The sequence below is a fragment of the Durio zibethinus genome, chromosome 23 (assembly GCF_047325235.1).
Source record: "Durio zibethinus cultivar Kanyao isolate XHJ-2024 chromosome 23, ASM4732523v1, whole genome shotgun sequence".
Lineage (NCBI taxonomy): Eukaryota > Viridiplantae > Streptophyta > Magnoliopsida > Malvales > Malvaceae > Durio > Durio zibethinus.
In genome coordinates this window covers 19,066,896-19,084,340 of record NC_143184.1, presented here as the reverse complement: position 1 = coordinate 19,084,340, position 17,445 = coordinate 19,066,896, and the positions used below count along the sequence as shown (strand labels likewise).

At 31.6% G+C, this 17,445-nt stretch overlaps 1 protein-coding gene across 3 annotated transcripts; it reads left to right on the top strand.

The window, feature by feature from the left end:
• The first annotated feature begins 6,027 nt into the window (after nt 1-6,027).
• On the top strand, nt 6,028-17,062 carry LOC111314697 (proline-rich receptor-like protein kinase PERK8). Of its 3 annotated transcripts, none has more exons than XM_022916314.2 (9): nt 6,028-6,149; nt 6,230-7,904; nt 9,960-10,289; nt 10,684-10,770; nt 11,038-11,108; nt 11,357-11,433; nt 11,796-11,943; nt 16,295-16,456; nt 16,542-17,062. In XM_022916314.2, the coding sequence occupies exons 2-9, from the start codon at nt 6,668-6,670 to the stop codon at nt 16,794-16,796; spliced, it is 2,367 nt and encodes a 788-aa protein (XP_022772049.2). In that variant the 5' UTR covers nt 6,028-6,149; nt 6,230-6,667; the 3' UTR covers nt 16,797-17,062. The 3 variants fall into 3 exon arrangements, with proteins under 3 accessions (XP_022772049.2, XP_022772047.2, XP_089609361.1); XM_022916312.2 differs by having other exon boundaries at nt 9,882-10,289; XM_089753235.1 differs by lacking the exons at nt 16,295-16,456; nt 16,542-17,062 and adding an exon at nt 14,297-14,439 and having other exon boundaries at nt 9,882-10,289.
• The last annotated feature ends 383 nt before the right edge of the window (nt 17,063-17,445 follow it).

The window sequence follows — 17,445 nt, the reverse complement described above, 5'->3', positions numbered from 1 at the left end:
GGCAGAGGAGCTTGTTACCGTTTGAGGTTATAGAGCCTTGACATGGAGTCTTTCATCATTTAGGTTAAAGTTAGAGGAGTTAAAACATGGAAAAAAAAAATACAAAGCTGGAATTTAAGGTTATAGAGTGGGGAAAAGAGAATGATGAATCATGACACATGACAAAACCTTTTTTTATATATATTTCAATTAATTGAATTAATTAAATTTAATAAAATGAAAACGGCTTTTAAAATTGAATTTGGGTTTATAATTAGACTATGGGCTTTTAATTGGGCTTTCCAATCTTAATTCTGAGTTAAGCCAACAACAAAAATGAATTAGGCCTGAGCCCATGCAAAGATATTCCATAATGATCAATTCAAAACAAAAAACAATCGAGTTCAATCAAATAAATTCAATTAAAATGTTTAAGTTAGCCCAAATCAAAATATTAAGACCAAACTTAAAAGTTGAATAAATTTAAATTGATTTGAATAAAATTAAGTGTTTACAAATATAATAAACCATTAAACACTCCTTGGTAGAAAAGGAAATTCCTTGTCTTTTACAAGATTTTTCTGCAATAAACAATGTTAAAAGCAACTTGCCTTTAATTGAAAAAGGTATGGGATAAAGAAGAGATTAATTCATAATTAAAATTGAATACTAAATGAACTCATATTAATTTTTATTTATAGAGATTGAATCTTAAGATCGTGACTTTTTTATTGTATTATTTCAATAAAAAATTTATTTTTTTATTATAAATATATCTTATTAAAAGATTATAGATATATTTATTTATTTGAATAATTAAACTTTTCATATAAAAAAAAATCATTTTTTTATATTTTTAAAAATTATAACTTTTCACGTAAAGTAATCAATTGCTCCAAGAAAGTAGCCGACTACTTATTTGTATTTCCAATTTTCAGAATATTTTCTATAGTAGGGAATTAATTCCTTAATAGAGCAATCCACTTCTTTTTTCATATTTAATGCATTCAATACATGAGCAGTCGACTATTTCATATAGTAATAAATTTTTTTCAATTTCTAGAAAGGTTTTAAATTTGACCTCCTATAAGACAATCAACTCCTTATAGCATAGATCAATTCCCAAAAGATTATCATCAAATGGTAGTTGATTTCGCTAGAGTTTGGAATTGATTCCATTTACTTTTCAAATAGAGCAATCATTGCTCTAAACCGACAATCAACTGTTATTTATATAGAATTTAAGTTTAACTTCTCTTTGATAAAGTAATTGAGTATACTTCTTAGAAGTTTAAGGTAGTCAATTGCTTTCTTATATAATCATTTTGAGATGTATTTGATATACAAAATTATAATAAAATAAGATAGTATTATGAATAAGATTAAATTAAATAATATCATATTTTATGTTTAATGTGTGTAAAGATTAAGATATGATAATTTATTTATTAATTAATATTATTATTCCATAAAATTTATAAAATTTAAATTATTTATATAATTTTTAAGGTTATAGTAAGACATAAGTTATATTTTATAGATTAAAAATAATTTTATCCACTTTAAAAGGATTGAATTATTATATGCTAAGAGGATGATTAATTTTTTTATAATTTTATTTTTTTTTCATATTTAGACCAAATATAATATAATATTATTATAATTTTATCTTATCAATTATCTTATGTATCAAACATAACGTTATATGATTATTTTAAGTCTAGATTCGTATTATTGACTTATAAAATTTTGCCTTAAACCATCTTATAACTTAACTGTGTTTTCCTTTAATTAAGTTAAATTTTTATATTTTAAAAATATTTTCTAACGATAATACTTTTGATACTATGTACTATATAAGTTCCAACTACGTACTCATTTCAAAAGGAGTTGAGCAATTTTACTTATTTATCAAAGAGTAACTATTTACCAAAAAAAAAAAAAAAAAGGACCACTCAGAAAAATGTAAGTGCCAAATAAAAGTTACTTGGCGGATACATGAGATGTGATTTTGATTGATATGTAATCAGCGTCTTAATATGGATGAATGGACTAATATCAACCAATGGAAATTTGTTGACAAGTCCATTATATGACGTGACATTTTTTATATGAAGGGATTTAATCAGTGTCCCGCGTCTGCCATAAGAATGTTTAGTTGAACCGTGCCTTTGGACAAGAATCGGTTGTTAGCTAATCACCTAAAATTTAAACATAAAATCAAGAAAAGGAGATTGGTGGTTGATTTTATTTGTAGCAAATTTATTAAAATTAGTGATTTAAATTTTATAAGAGATTTATTTAAAATTTATTAGATATTATTTTATGGATAAAAAAATTTATAAGAGAAAAATTTTAAAAGAAAAAAGATTTTTAATAGATAAATTTGATTTGTAGAAAAAAAATTTTAAAAGAAAAGATATTTTTAATAAATAAATTTGTATGGTTATAAATATGTGAAGTCTCTACAGGATTATGTATGAGAAAACGATATAAAAAAATTATAAGATTTTATGAGATAGACACTTCATAAGATTACTGAAGATTTACGTTTTATGAGTATGTAAGTTTATATGATGCATGAGAGTGAACTAGAGGAGATTGAAAAAGTTCACACAAGTATGATGTATAGGTACATATGGATATGTATTTGGTTGTATTGAAAGAGTACACATGAGTATATGTTTGTTTGGATTGAAAATACTCAATAAGAATAAAGAAGATTGAAAGTGTTTATGAGTATTGATTGTTAAGAGGTTGATTTGATTTGTATGTATGTAATTCTCTACAACTAGAGAATTTTATTTCTCATCCGTTGAGATAGGTCAATTAGACCGAACCATATTAAATTATTATCTTTTATATGATTAATTGATTATTTGATTTCGCTTCCATTGACTTAATTGATTGAGGCTTTTTAACATAACAAAACTTCACTTAATTAAAATAGATGGAATTAGTTGCTAAAATGGAGGAATCAGCCATTAGAAAATAGTTATTAGTTATTAAGGGTATACAATTGAATTTAACCAATAAATTTATTTAGTTGATTAATTTAGTTAATTTTTAATTTTAAAAATTAATAACTGAATCGATTAAATTAATAAAATTTTAAAATATATTGTATATTATAAATATATAATAATTTTAATTATATTGTCAACAATGAAAAAAATTATAAAATTAGTTTTATTAGATGAAAATTATTGCATAATTAATTTTCAAAATTAGTGATAAAAGAATAACAAAAAATTTTGATTTTTCAATCGAATCAATTGATCTTATGTCAATTTAATTATTTTATAGTATTAAAATTAGATAGATCAATTTGATTATTTTTTTAAAATCGATTAATTTAGTTTTCAATCGATTACTTTGAATTTGTTTTTGTAAAGCTCTCTATGATTTTCTTAAAAATAAAGTCCTGATTTGGTGATTTATAAGCTCATGTCAAGCATTCAATCAATTAAGAGTTGTTTTTAGTAATTTTTCTCATAAAATTTATGTAATTTTTATCATGCTAGGGATCTTACACATCAATAAGTTTTTTTTTTTTTCCTTATTTTATTTCACTTAAAACTCAATTAAGTTAGAATTGTTTTCATTGATTCTCATCTTTTTTATTTTTTACTTTTAATGATTTAAGTAATCTTTTATAATTTTAAAAAAAAATCTGTAAATTCCATTATCCATCAAAAGTTGTAATCATTTGATTGATTTTTGCTTAAGTGGCCTTTAATCTAGTTTTTAACCAACTGCTTCGTTTTAGAGGGTGAAAGAAACCAAGATCACACTTTGAACTTTGCTAATTTGTGTTCAAAATTAATTAACACATCTAATTGATTTAGTATTGTAAAAAAGTTTTATTCAGCAATAGCTATCATTTTGTTGGATTTTCAATTATTATTCGAAAATAGCATGAATGTAATAAATGATTATTTTATAAATATTTATTTTTTATGACTAATTAAACAATATATGTTAGACACTTTAATATTTTAATTAATTTTTTTAACTCATTATGATTCCGTAATGCTCGACTTAAAACTATTTTTGTCTCAAATTATTTTGGTGATATTAACTTCTACGAAATTTAAAGAAAAAAATTTTGATTTTAATATATGTAGTATTAAAATTAAAATATTTTTATAAAATAAAAAATTTATGACTTTTAATGTTAACAAATAAAAAAATCATAAAAATAATTTTAAAATATAAAAATAAGAGTTTTAAATATTCAAAAAAATATTTTAACACATAAAAAAAGATAAAAAAATAGAATAGGGAGAATAATATTTTTTAAATAGTATGAGACCTATTTGGGTTTGTCCCAATTTCGGACAAAATTTTACGAAAATCAATACTTGGCCGTGAATACCTCAATTATGAAGCATGCATGCTGAGGCAAAAAACGACAGAACGACGCTATGAAAGGTTATTTCAATCATTAAAGTTGTTTGAGTTGATGTAAATGATCTTGGATTTAAATTTTATTAGTAATTTTTATTGTCAATAATCGATAATGCATGATCCACAACACATATTTTTGAGTAATACATGTCTCCTAATTTTTACATCAAAAAGAGGAAATTACTATTGGAATTAATTCCTTCTCACAACAATTGAAATAGGGCCGTCAATTAATTCATTGGGATGGAGAAATTTATAATTGGAATTCTTAAGAAAAATAGGATAATAGAAACAAAATTGAAATATGAAAAGTAAATGGATTAATTTCTTTTTAGTTTGTAAATTAATCCACATTTTTTAGAATTTAGTTTAGTCGTCAAGTAACATAGAACAGACTATAAAGTTCAAAGAAACCCTTTTTTTTTTTTTTTTTTTTGTTCATATTCTGTTTTCTTTTATTAAAGTTGAAGTTGAAGGGCGCACCTTTTAATTATGAGTAAAAAGGGAAAGTGTAATCTAGAGGTTACAACAACACTTTAAAAAAGTATGGTTTTAATGGGTGCATGAAAAAAATCTTTAGCATAATTTTTTTATTTTAATGTTTGAATTTGTTAAAAAGAATCTCGTATTATCCACTTTAATATCGTATATGCTACTATTATTAAACTAATTATTGCAAATAAAAACATTTCAATTTTCATAATATTTTTACAACTTTTGACGTCTCTCCTACTTAGTTAATCATCAAAATTGTTGCAGAAACGATCTCATGTTTAATAATAAAATATAAATAGTAGCTATATAAGTAAGGGCTATTCTTCCTCTATCAAAGCATTTTTTTATTAAAGGATAAAATCGTAAAAATATATCTTCAAACCCTCAGGCAGGTAATAAATACTTCGTAATAGACATAGTCTAACAATATTTGTATCATTAATGAAGTCGTTCGTGGGAAATCATACTGCCCCTCAACAAACATATAATCCACATCCAATGTCAAGGAAAAACAATCTTACATCTGTAGCCAAGAACTGGACGGTGATATTATAATGGTCACCTATGTTTTTTCTTAAAGGATAAAACAATGAGAATAGGCTTTTGATCCTCGGAACGAGTAATACATCGTAATAGAATTTAGCTTAATATATAATTTTTAAGGCTTATACTAAAAAAGTAGAGATTTAAAATTCTAAAATGCTCATTTTTTTCTTAGAATTCTTGGAATGTACTAAATAAAAATAATTTTCATAAATGAGTTTTTCCATCACAATGAAAAAGAAATTTTATAATTAAATTTTGTTTAATAAACGCTAGTTAGATACTTAAAAAAACGTTTAAACCTCGTAACTTCCTAAAATTTCAAAAAAAAAAAAAGACAAAAAAGAGAGTAGTAAAATTTGCTATATTTATTTAATGTAGCCTATTTCAATTTATAAAGTTTTACTAATTTTTAAACAAAGAAAAGAAAAAGGAAAGAAATTTTTTGTAAACAGCTAGGAAAGTGATTGCATGCCCTATTGTACATGTGATGGCGGGACTGATTGACCGTAGACTCCGAGTTGACCCCACGTTTCCTTTACACCACTAATGCTCACAGACAATATTCTCACAAAAACGCGCTCTGTCTCTCTCTCTACCAATTTCCTCAGAAGAAAAAGAAACAGCCTTTTTCTTTTTCTTTTTTTCTTGCTAATAATCAATACCACCGTCTCAGTGGCTTTTCAAGATTCCAATTTTCTTCAGATTTTTTGGACAGATAGGTAAGCATTTCTTTTCTTTTAAGCTTCTTGTGTTTCCAAGGTTTCATCATCTGGTAATGCTGCATTTTGTTTGTTAACAGTTGTTATGGCATTCTGGTTGTTGCTTCGAAGTGGGAACTCAGTCTTGTGATTTAAAATTTTGAGTTTGGTGATCTGGGATTTGCTTTTTGGAGGCTTTTAAGAACTGGGTTATCCTCATTTTTTGAGGTTGTTGGAGTGTGCAATCTTGGTTATACCAGGAATGGAATTTAGTTGATTGGTTTTTGTGCCTAAGCTTGACTTGTTGGAACATTTTCTATTAGTTTCTAGGGGTTGCTGTTGTCAATGCTTTGGAGTTTTCTTTGTGTTTTAGAGAAGGAGCTTTGATACACGTTTAAAGGCCTTAATTTTGGCATTTTGTGCTGTGGAAACGATGTATGGATGTAGTTTGTGGAACAATAGGAGCTTAGGTGTTTAGATTTTTCTAAAATGGATATGAGACTGTAGGGAATATATTAGTGTTAATCATTTAGAGAAATATGACTTCAACTTTACCTTCTGTGGTTCCACCAACTTCTAGTGATATCTCACCACCACCATCATCAGCACCTCCTACGTCTTCCTCCTCTAATTCCTCAACCACTTCGCCATCCCCCACATCATCTTTGCCAAATCAAACTACTTATCCTCCACCAGCCTCACCACTAACAAATTCTTTGTCTCCACCACCTCAATCACCTCCTACATCACAACCTTTGTCACCACCACCGGCATTGGCAACTCCACCAGCTTCCCCTCCACCATCAATCCCAGCATCTCCTCCTCCATCCCTTCCACCTTCCTCACCTCTGTCACTGCCAACATCTCCACCTTCACCTCCTGCTCTCCCTCCACCCTCCCCAGTTTTATCTCCACCACCTCAGTCACCTCCTCCAGTTGTCCCTATAGCTTCTCCCCCATCACCACCTTTGTCACGACCACCAGCATTGGCAACTCCATCAGCTTCACCTCCACCATCAACTCCAGCATCTCCTCCTCCATCCCCTCCATCTTCCCCACCTCCATCATTGCCAACATCTCCTCCACCTTCACCTCCTGCTGTCCCTTCACCCTTGGAGAATTCACCACCCTCCCCAGTTTTATCTCCACCACTGCAATCTGGTGGTTTTCCACCTGCACAAGTTGCATCGGCACCTCCGGTTGTAACTTCGCCTCCACCTCAGGTCATTGCACTTTCCCCACCTCCTCCAACTAATGTTCCAACGACACCCTCCTCAAAGTCTCTACCTTCACCACCAGCAACAGCACCACCTGGAAGCTCTTTCTCACCTCCTACACTTACACCTTCACCTTCTAGCTCAAAGTCTGCTCCTCCTCCTCCAGCCGCAACTTTTCCCTCCACACCTACATTATCATCCCCGCCTCCTTCAGTTCCTTCAACCTCCTTACCACCTACACTTTCACCCCCGGAAACTCCAAGTACTCCATCAACAACGGGAAGTCCTAATTCATCACTTTTGCCCTCAATTCCAACAGAAAAACCATCTGCAAAGTCAACTAATGGTATTAGTACCAATGCATCTGCAAATGCAACATCATCTGGTAAAAATGGTTTAGGTGCTGGAGGTGCTGTGGCAGTAGGCATTGTTGTTGGGTTTATTGTGCTCAGTCTTCTTGCGATGGCTGTGTGGTTTGCACAGAAACGGAAGAGGAAGAGGGCTCGACCAAAAATTGGGTACGCTATGCCTTCTCCATTTGCCTCTCCACAAAATTCAGGTAAATAGTTGTAACATTGCTTACTTAAGTAGATTTTTATGTTCTGCTGTTGTTTATGGATGTTCTGAATTCAATGTGAGAACTATCTTTATTTCAATGTTGTCTAGATTAATTTCAAAAGAGTCAATTAGATGTTTGGTATTTGAACTTTGGGATATATACAACATGGTACTTGAAGAAAAAAAAAAAGTTTATGCACTCTAAACTTTCAAACAATGTATTATGTTAACTGAAATTCTAATATTGTTAACCAAACTCACCAATATGCCATCTAACCAATATATTTGTGTTATATGCATGTCATTTGTTAAATAAAAGTGATATGTTTTGTAAAAGCTTTATGTAGATGCCTTGTGGACGTTACGTGAAAAGCAATAATTGATGGATAATAGACAAAATTTTTATCATCCAAGAAAAAAAAATGTTTAGATTTATATTGAAAAAAATTTTGATAGTTTTTTGTTGTGAACATGCAACTTGATAATATTGGTCAAAGTTAAATGCTATATATATAAGTTGATTGAGTTAGCGGTATTAGAGTTTGGGTTAACATGATACATAATTTAAAAGTTTAGGGTGCAAATTATACAATTTTCTCTTCGAATACCAATTCATACATTTTCCCAAATTCAGGTACTAAATGTCTAATTAACTCAGATCACAGTCTTCAAAAATATTTATTCTTAAGTTTGGTTTCATTTTGTGGTTAAAAATTTCAAAAGTTTTAATATGAAAATTTCCCCTGATAGTAAGCTCAAAGATTTTGGTTGAAAGGAAACTTTTTTTTTGAGTAATATATATAATAGAATAAACTTATAAGCAGATTAATATGAGAAAAGTTTATAAATTGCCGTCAATGTGATCCACATTTGATTGCATTGTGCATATTACATTTAAACATGCTAAGTTATTGACGGAAATCTGAGGGCATTTTTTATCCTAGTTTATCACATCAAGGTAAATTTGAAGATCTTTTGTGCCTATTAAATTATGTTAAACTAAGATTATCATTGCTTTAATCTTTTCTTCTCTTTTATGGCTATTTGTGTTGCAAAATTCATTCAAGAAAACTAACATACACTTTTCATCAGCTTGATGATTTGATTCTCAAACCCCAAGGACCTACCTTTTCTTTACTATATTTCCACAATTTCTCAACGTCAAACTTTCAATGCTTTCTACCTTTTACCACTGCTACCATATCTTTGGTGACAGCATGAACTGTGGTTCATTGATAGTGTTCCAATATGTTTGAGAATTAACTTAAAGGAGTTCGCTAGAGCCAGGGATTTTATTCTTAGGCGTCTCAAATATTACTAATAAATTATTAGAAAATATGTAAAAAGGCATAAATAATTATTTTTATCATAAATAATCGTTATATATATTAAATATAGTATATGTAAAGCTAAGAATAGTGTAATTAAATTAGAATATTATAAAACTGCTAAATCAAATTGAAATGACTTTTGTACTAATTTTTGACAAAAAAAAATGGTTTGTTAAATTTGCAGTAAGAACTGTAACATTTTTTTTTTTGGTGAAGACAAGCACTCTAACATTTTCCAATCTTAAAACCATATGAGATTCAGTCTCACATCATGCACAAAAATAAATCTAAACCTTCCTTAGAATGAGTAACACTTGATAGAATATTGAAACTTATTTATGAAGTAATTGAATGTGAACTTTTCCATGTTGAGAATCTAATACCAAAAGAGAGATTATTATTAGAATTTGGACTACCTTTATACATATCTCGGCAACTAAAAGGAAAACTTTTGAACCCGTCCTGGCTTCCTTTTCTTCTTCTTCTTCTTCTTCCCTTCTTGCTTCTAACGTAAAAGCAAAAGGAGTGGTTCTGTTTTCTTACATGGGCAATGATATTTCAGTTCCTTCCTTTGATTTTTCTTGCTATAACTGAATATAACTTCAATTATGCCATAAAGTGATAAAGGAACTTGCATTGCTCTGCAGATTCTGCACTTTTAAGGCCCCAGTCTACACATCAAGTAGTGGAAAGTGGTTCTAACAGTGGTTTTTATTCACCTTCAGAGCCTGGTGGGGTCAATAATTCCAGGACATGGTTTACATATGAAGAGCTAGTCCAGGCAACAGATGGGTTTTCAGAATATAATCTTTTGGGTGAAGGTGGATTTGGTTGTGTATACAAAGGTATCCTCACAGATGGTAGAGAAGTGGCTGTTAAGCAGCTAAAGATTGGTGGTGGACAGGGGGAGCGGGAGTTCAGAGCAGAAGTTGAGATTATTAGCCGAGTACATCATCGCCATTTGGTTTCACTGGTGGGGTACTGTATATCAGAGCATCAAAGATTGCTTGTCTATGATTATGTCCCGAATAACACCCTTCATTACCATCTCCATGGTAAGACATCTTCTGATCTTAAATGCCTAAGTGCTTCTGTTCTCTAAGCGTTCTCTGCTTATGAAGAAGTCAGATATAATTTTAAGTTCAAAATTTGAAGTAGTTTGCACATGAGTTATATGTATAGGTCAAAGTCAACTGATATGACGGATATTGACACCAACTATGTAAGAGGATTCCTGTCCATTAACTTGTTTGGACCCACAGTGCTTGAGCATCTGTACATCTGTTGGGAAGCTCCTTTCTGTCCCAACTCACTGAAATGCACTTGAGTATCCACCTACACATTGAATAGAAGATAAGGGATAATAGAAACTTGCAAGATTTACCCTTTGTCATCCCCTTGCACAAATGATAATGTTCTAATTTCATGCACTTTTATGGAATTTTGCAGGTAGAGGCAGGCCAGTAATGGATTGGGTAGTACGAGTCAAGGTTGCTGCAGGTGCAGCTCGTGGGATAGCTTACCTCCATGAAGACTGTAATCTACTTGTTCTTCTTGCTTCTTTTATTTGTTGTGCTTTGAAACTCTGGCATATGCTGCAAATTTAATTATCTGCATAAGAACAAAAGTAGAGTTTAAACAACACCTAGACCTAGGTTTGCTATGCTATAAAGTAATATATACTTGTAATTATATAAAATTTCCGTTCCTTTGATATTTTCCTTTGGTAATCAACTAATCTTCACATCATTTCCATTGTAACTTCTAATGCAACATTTCTTATAAATATTTTGCTTTGATCAGGCCATCCTCGCATCATCCATAGGGATATCAAGTCATCAAACATTCTTCTTGACAACAATTTCAAGGCTCAGGTATGCACATTTCTACAGTCTAAAATTTTGTGAACATTATTTTGATCTTGATTGGGGGATTTTGGCTGTGCTTATGAGTGCCTTATCGTCTCTTGTTAACTGTAGAATTTGTGCTTTAATTTTAGAGTTATTAATATTTCTTACCGTTATACACTTATTACCTATATTGGGGTTTTCTTTTTTTCATTCTTTTAATTTCCCTTATGCCACTCTAACTTTCTGTCTCACAATTCATGTGTCTACAACAGGTTTCAGATTTTGGACTTGCAAAGTTAGCTTTGGATTCAAATACACATGTAACCACACGTGTGATGGGAACCTTTGGGTAAGTTAACTTACTATGTTGGTTTGTGATATATCTAAAAGAAGTAAACTTTCACGTGCTTGTGCATGATTCTATTTTCCTGTGTTGCATAAGCATAAATCAATTTTTTTGGTACTTTTGAACTATTTGAAGATTTCCTGTTGTAAAGCTAGAAGTTGTGGTATATATTATAAACGCATCTAATCACTTTGATCTATTTAAAGAACATAGTTGAGATTTTAGGCATTTTATATCTGATAATTTTTAGATGTGACAATTTGTTTAAAAGTGCACTGCGTTTTATGTGGTCTGCAAACATGTATGGTGTTGTGGTCAAATATCATATTCAGGGTTTTCTGATAAATGAATTTGTTCTTTTACAGATATATGGCTCCAGAATATGCAACAAGTGGCAAGTTAACTGAAAAATCTGATGTTTATTCCTTTGGTGTCGTGCTCTTGGAGCTAATTACTGGGCGCAAGCCTGTTGATGATTCTCAGCCCCTAGGTGATGAGAGCCTAGTTGAATGGGTAAGGCTATGCAGCTGGGTTTTGTGTTATCAAGTTTGTGCTTGCTGTGTCATGTTCACAAAATTTAGCTTTGCTTTTAGTTTAAAGTCTTATGCTGGTTGAATCTTTAAGAAATTTGATTTTCTTCTGAATAAAATCTGAAATCGAGTGTAATGTTGCACAAAAAAAAAAAAAAATCCAAAAAGTATTAAACCAAATTGTTACTATGTCAATCATTTGTTTCTGTGGAAATTGAATGTATATTGAAAAACTGTTTATGTTGAATTATACAAGAATCTTAGGTTTATATACAACTAACTAGGGGTTAAACTAAGAAACTAAATCTTCCTTAATTCTAGGGATACAAATACTTAATTCTAGAGATACAAATATAAATATACAGATTACAATATTACAACCAGCTGTAAATAAGTGTTTTCCCACACTCCCCCTTAAGCTGGTGAATAGGTGTTTTCCATTCCCAGCTTGGAAATAATTTCTTGAAATGTTGCACTGCTGAGACCTTTAGTCAACACATCTGTAAGTTGACCCTTGGTTGATATATAAGGTGTACAAATCAACCCACTGTCTAGTTTTTCCTTTATGACATGCCAGTCTACTTCAATGTGTTTTGTTCTGTCATGTTGCACAGGATTGTGTGCAATGCTTATTGCAGACTTGTTATCACAGTAGAGTGTCATTGGTCCATCCCACTTGATCTTCAAGTTTTTTAGGATAATCTTTAACCATAGTAGTTCACAAATTCCTTGAGCCATTGCTCTGAACTCTGCTTCAGCACTTGAGCTTGCCACCACATTCTGTTTTTTACTCCTCCAAGTCACAAGATTACCACCTAAGAAAGTGTAGTAGCCTGAGGTGGATCTTCTATCAGTTACTGAATCTGCATAATCAGCATCTGTATATGCTTCTAGAACTAATCCCGAATTTTTTTTGAATAAGATACCTCTCTCAGGATTGGCTTTCAAATAGTGCAATATACGGTAAACAGCCTGTAGGTGCACTTCTTTAGGACTATGCATAAATTGACTTACCACACTCACAGCATATGCTATATCAGGTCTAGTATGTGAGAGATAAATGAGTCTTCCAACTAATCTTTGGTACATCTCTCTATTTACAACAGCATTTTCATTAGCTTTTTCAATTTTATGATTAGGATCTATAGGGGTATTTACAGGTTTACATGCAAGCTTCCCAGTTTCTTTCAGAAGATTCATCACATATTTCTGTTGTGAGATAAAAATACCATGCCGTGAGTGAGTTACTTCAATTCCTAGGAAGTACTTCAATCTCCCTAGCTCTTTTATCTCAAATTCTCTAGCCAAACACTGTTTTAGAGATTCTCTCTTTTTCATCATCTCCAGTTACAATTATATCATCAACATACACTAATAAAACTGTCACTCTCCCTGAATCAGAGTGCTTGATGAACAATGTGTGATCTCCTTGACTCTGTTTATATCCCATTGCTAGCATCACTTTAGCAAATCTCCCGAACCAAGCTCTAGGAGACTGTTTAAGGCCATATAAAGCCTTTTTTAGCCTGCATACTTTGTTTGCTTCTAGATGAACTCCAAATCCTGGTGGAACCTTCATATATATTTCTTCTTCCAAATCACCATGTAAAAAAGCATTCTTTACATCAAATTGTTGAAGCGGCCAATTGTAATTTGCAGCCAATGATAACAAAATCCTAACTGTATTCATCTTGGCAACTGGAGCAAAGGTTTCTTGGTAATCTACTCCATAGGTTTGAGTGTAGCCCTTAACCACTAACCTGGCTTTATACCTTTCAACAGTACCATCTGCCTTGTATTTTACAGTGAAAACCCATTTACACCCCATTGGATTTTTTTCTTTAAGCAACTTTACCAGTTTTCATGTCTGATTTTTCTCTAAGGCCTTCATTTCTATTTTCATGGCTTGCCTCCATTTCTCACTCGATAATGCCTCGGATAATGTAGTTGGAATAGAAATAGTGTTTAGGCTCATAAGAAAATTTTTGTGAGATGGTGAGAATTTTTCAAATGACACAAAATTAGATATTGGGTATAGTGGATGCTTGGTACATTCTCTGGTTTCTTTCCTAATGGCAATAGGCAAATCATAATCACTAGTTATAGTTTTAGGAGATTCATGCTTATTTTGAGAAACAAAGTCAAAAACTGTAGTTATCTCATTTTCAGAGTTAATATTAGGTTCTTAGACTGGCACAGGTTCAGGATTTGAAACTTTTCTTCTTGAATATACCTGTAATTCCTTCATAGAATCAAGAACAATATTATTCTTTGTCACATCTTTCGTATTTGAAATGGGTTCAGACTTAAATTCATGTTTGACTTGGGCTCAGCAGAAACAGGTTTCGACTCAGAGGAATTAATGGGTGTAAATGTTGAAGAAGGGGGCAAATCAAGCAAAAAGAAGTCTTTATCCTTATCTTCCATGAATGAAGTCTCTCCCTGAAGATAAGGTTGAGTAAAAAATGGTTTATTTTTTTCAAAAGTGACATCTGCAGACACATAAAATTTTTTGGTAGGAGGATGATAGCACTTATATCTTTTTTGAGTTAAAGAATACCCCACAAAAATACACTTAATCGCTCTTGGATCCAACTTTTCCCTGTTATGATTGTGAACATAAACAAATGATGTACAACTAAATATCCTAGGTGTGAAATTGTTTGTGGTATTGAGGTTGGGATAAAATTATGAGAGTAGTTTCATAGGAGTTTTAAATCTCAAAACTCTTGAAGATAACCTATTTATAATGTGTGTGGCAGTGAGAACAGCTTCCCTCCAATAAGATTTAGGTACATTTGCTTGAAAAAGAAAGGCTCAGGTTGTGGCTAGTAAATGGCTGTTTTTTCTCTCTGTCACTCCATTCTGTTGTAGAGTATTAACAAAATATGACTCATGGATAATCCCCTCTTTTTGAAAATAGGTGGATAGACTCTGGTTGAAGTAATCTCTTGCATTATCAGACTTAAATTTCTTGATTCTTACTCCAAATTGATTTTGGATCATGTTTTGGAAGCTTAAAAATATACTATTCACATCTGATTTGGATTTAAGTAAAAAAATCCAAGAGACCCTAGTACAATCATCTATGAATGAAACAAACCATCTCACACCAGAAATATTAAAAATTGTAGAGGGACCCCAAATGTCACTATGAATCAAGTAAAAGGGAGTAGAACTTCTTTTGTTACTGATTGGAAAAAACACATGTCTATGTTTTGCAAATTCGCAAATATCACAATGAAAATCTTCAATATTTAATTCTTTGAACAAAGAAGGAAACATGTTTCTCAAGGTTCCAAAAGAAGGATGTCCAAGACGAAAATGATAAAGTCAGATTTTGTCTTTATTGGAAGATTTTTCAGAAAGAAATGACAAAGGTAAACTATTTTTGATACTACTTGTGTTATTTGATGTCTCAAGATAGTATAGTCCATCCTTCTCCTTAGCAAGTCCAATCATCTTCCCTGAACTCTGGTCTTGAAATTCACAATAAAAGGGATAAAAAGTTACTTTGCAATTCATATCTCTGGTAAGTTTTTGTATAGATATCAGATTAGTAGACAATCCAGGAACATGAAGAGCATTTTTTAGAACAAACGAGAGATTAACTTGAACATCTCCTAATCCTGTCAGTGTGGTAAGTGAACCATCAGCAACAATAATTTTCTTATTACTAGGACACAGGTTATATGTACTAAACTTTTGTGGGGAATGTGTCATGTGGTCTGTGGCTTCTGAGTCAATGACCTAAGAACTTGTAATAGGCTTAGCCGAGACATTTAATCCATGAGAACCGGAAGCTTTACGTGAACTAGAAACTTTACCCAAAGAACATACCATAGTAGGCTTTTCAAGGATTTTCAATAAGTTTCTCAGCTTTTCAATCTCTTCCTTGTTGAACTCTCCATGTTTCTGAGAGATCTGTAATACTCCAGTGATTTTTCCAGTTAACATTTTCTCAAATTGGGTGATAGTGATATCTTTCTTTGAAAGGGTTCGGCAATGAAGGCCTAAAAAAGTCAGCAATGAAGGCTAAAAATTTTTCTTCCCAAGAAGAGTCTAAAGCTTTGATATCATGTGGAAACTGAATGTATATTGAAAAACTACTTATGTTGAATTATACAAGAATCTTAGGTTTATATACAACTAACTAGGGGTTAAACTAGGAAACTAAATCTTCCTTAATTCTAGAGATACAAATATAAATATACAAATTATAAGATTACAATCAACTGTAAATAAGTGTTTTCCCACAGTTTCTTTTAGGTAATGAAACCTGTGGCGATGTTCCAATATCAAACATTTTAATTTGATTCAAACTTTTTACTCAGGCTCGACCACTGCTTGCTGAAGCAATTGAACATCAAGACTTTGAGGAGTTGGTAGATCCAAGGCTGGAAAAGAAGTATGTGGATCATGAAATATTTCGAATGATTGAGGCAGCTGCAGTTTGTGTACGACATTCAGCTGCTAAAAGGCCAAAAATGAGTCAGGTAAATATGTTTGAGTATTATGGAACTTTGTTTATTATCACGTTTGGCTTTTACGCATGGATTTCTTTGACATTTTATTTCATAGGTGGTGAGAGCTCTAGACTCATTGGATGAGTCATCAGATCTCACAAATGGAATGAGACCTGGCCAAAGTGAAGTTTTTGATTCAGCGCAGCCGTCTGCGCAAGTCAGAATGTTTCAGAGGTTAGCATTTGTCAGTCAAGACTACAGTTCTAATTTCTTTAGTCACACTCAGAGCAGTTGGAAAGGTCAAGAAGATGGTAGTCAAGGTAGCCGGAGGAGTCGAGAGCTTATGGATTGTAGCACCTTGATGCCTTGAATCCGACTCGGATGTCAAGCAAGTCAGATGAGTTCAATGTGTAAACCATTAAAAGAAAATTGAATTGCTCTTATTATTAGTACTGACTGAGACTTCAGATGCATCACACTGTTAAAAGGGGATATGCTCTACCTCTCAATTTTGTATAGGATGGAATCAGGTGTTGCTTCTCACTTGATGTGTACTCTTGAGCATTTTTTTTTCCTTCTTAATATTAAAAGAAAAAAAGAAAAAAAGAAAAAGCATCCATGATTTCCCTGTAAGAATGCCTGTGCATTTATTTTCTATGATTTAGAATCATTCATTCATCTTTTTTTCCTCGTTTTAACTCCTGAATTCGTTTTGCACCTGGAAATAATGAAAAGAAAAACTTTAGGCTTTTCCTTATTTGTAAGTAATTAAAATTTTCTTAGTCCGGATTCCCAACAAATTCCACTGCCCAACTTATAGATGGGCTTTTTTTTCCTTTTCTTTGGTCTTGAGTTTAGATGTGCCTTGATTATCTGATTTATTAACAGTCCAAGGTTGACAGGGTTGATCAACTGGCTACCCTGTTAAACCTTATATTGTTTTGATATTGAAGCTGACTTGGTCCGTTTTTTTGTTTAATGAAAGTCGATTGAAAATAAGGATGCGGTGGGATTAGATA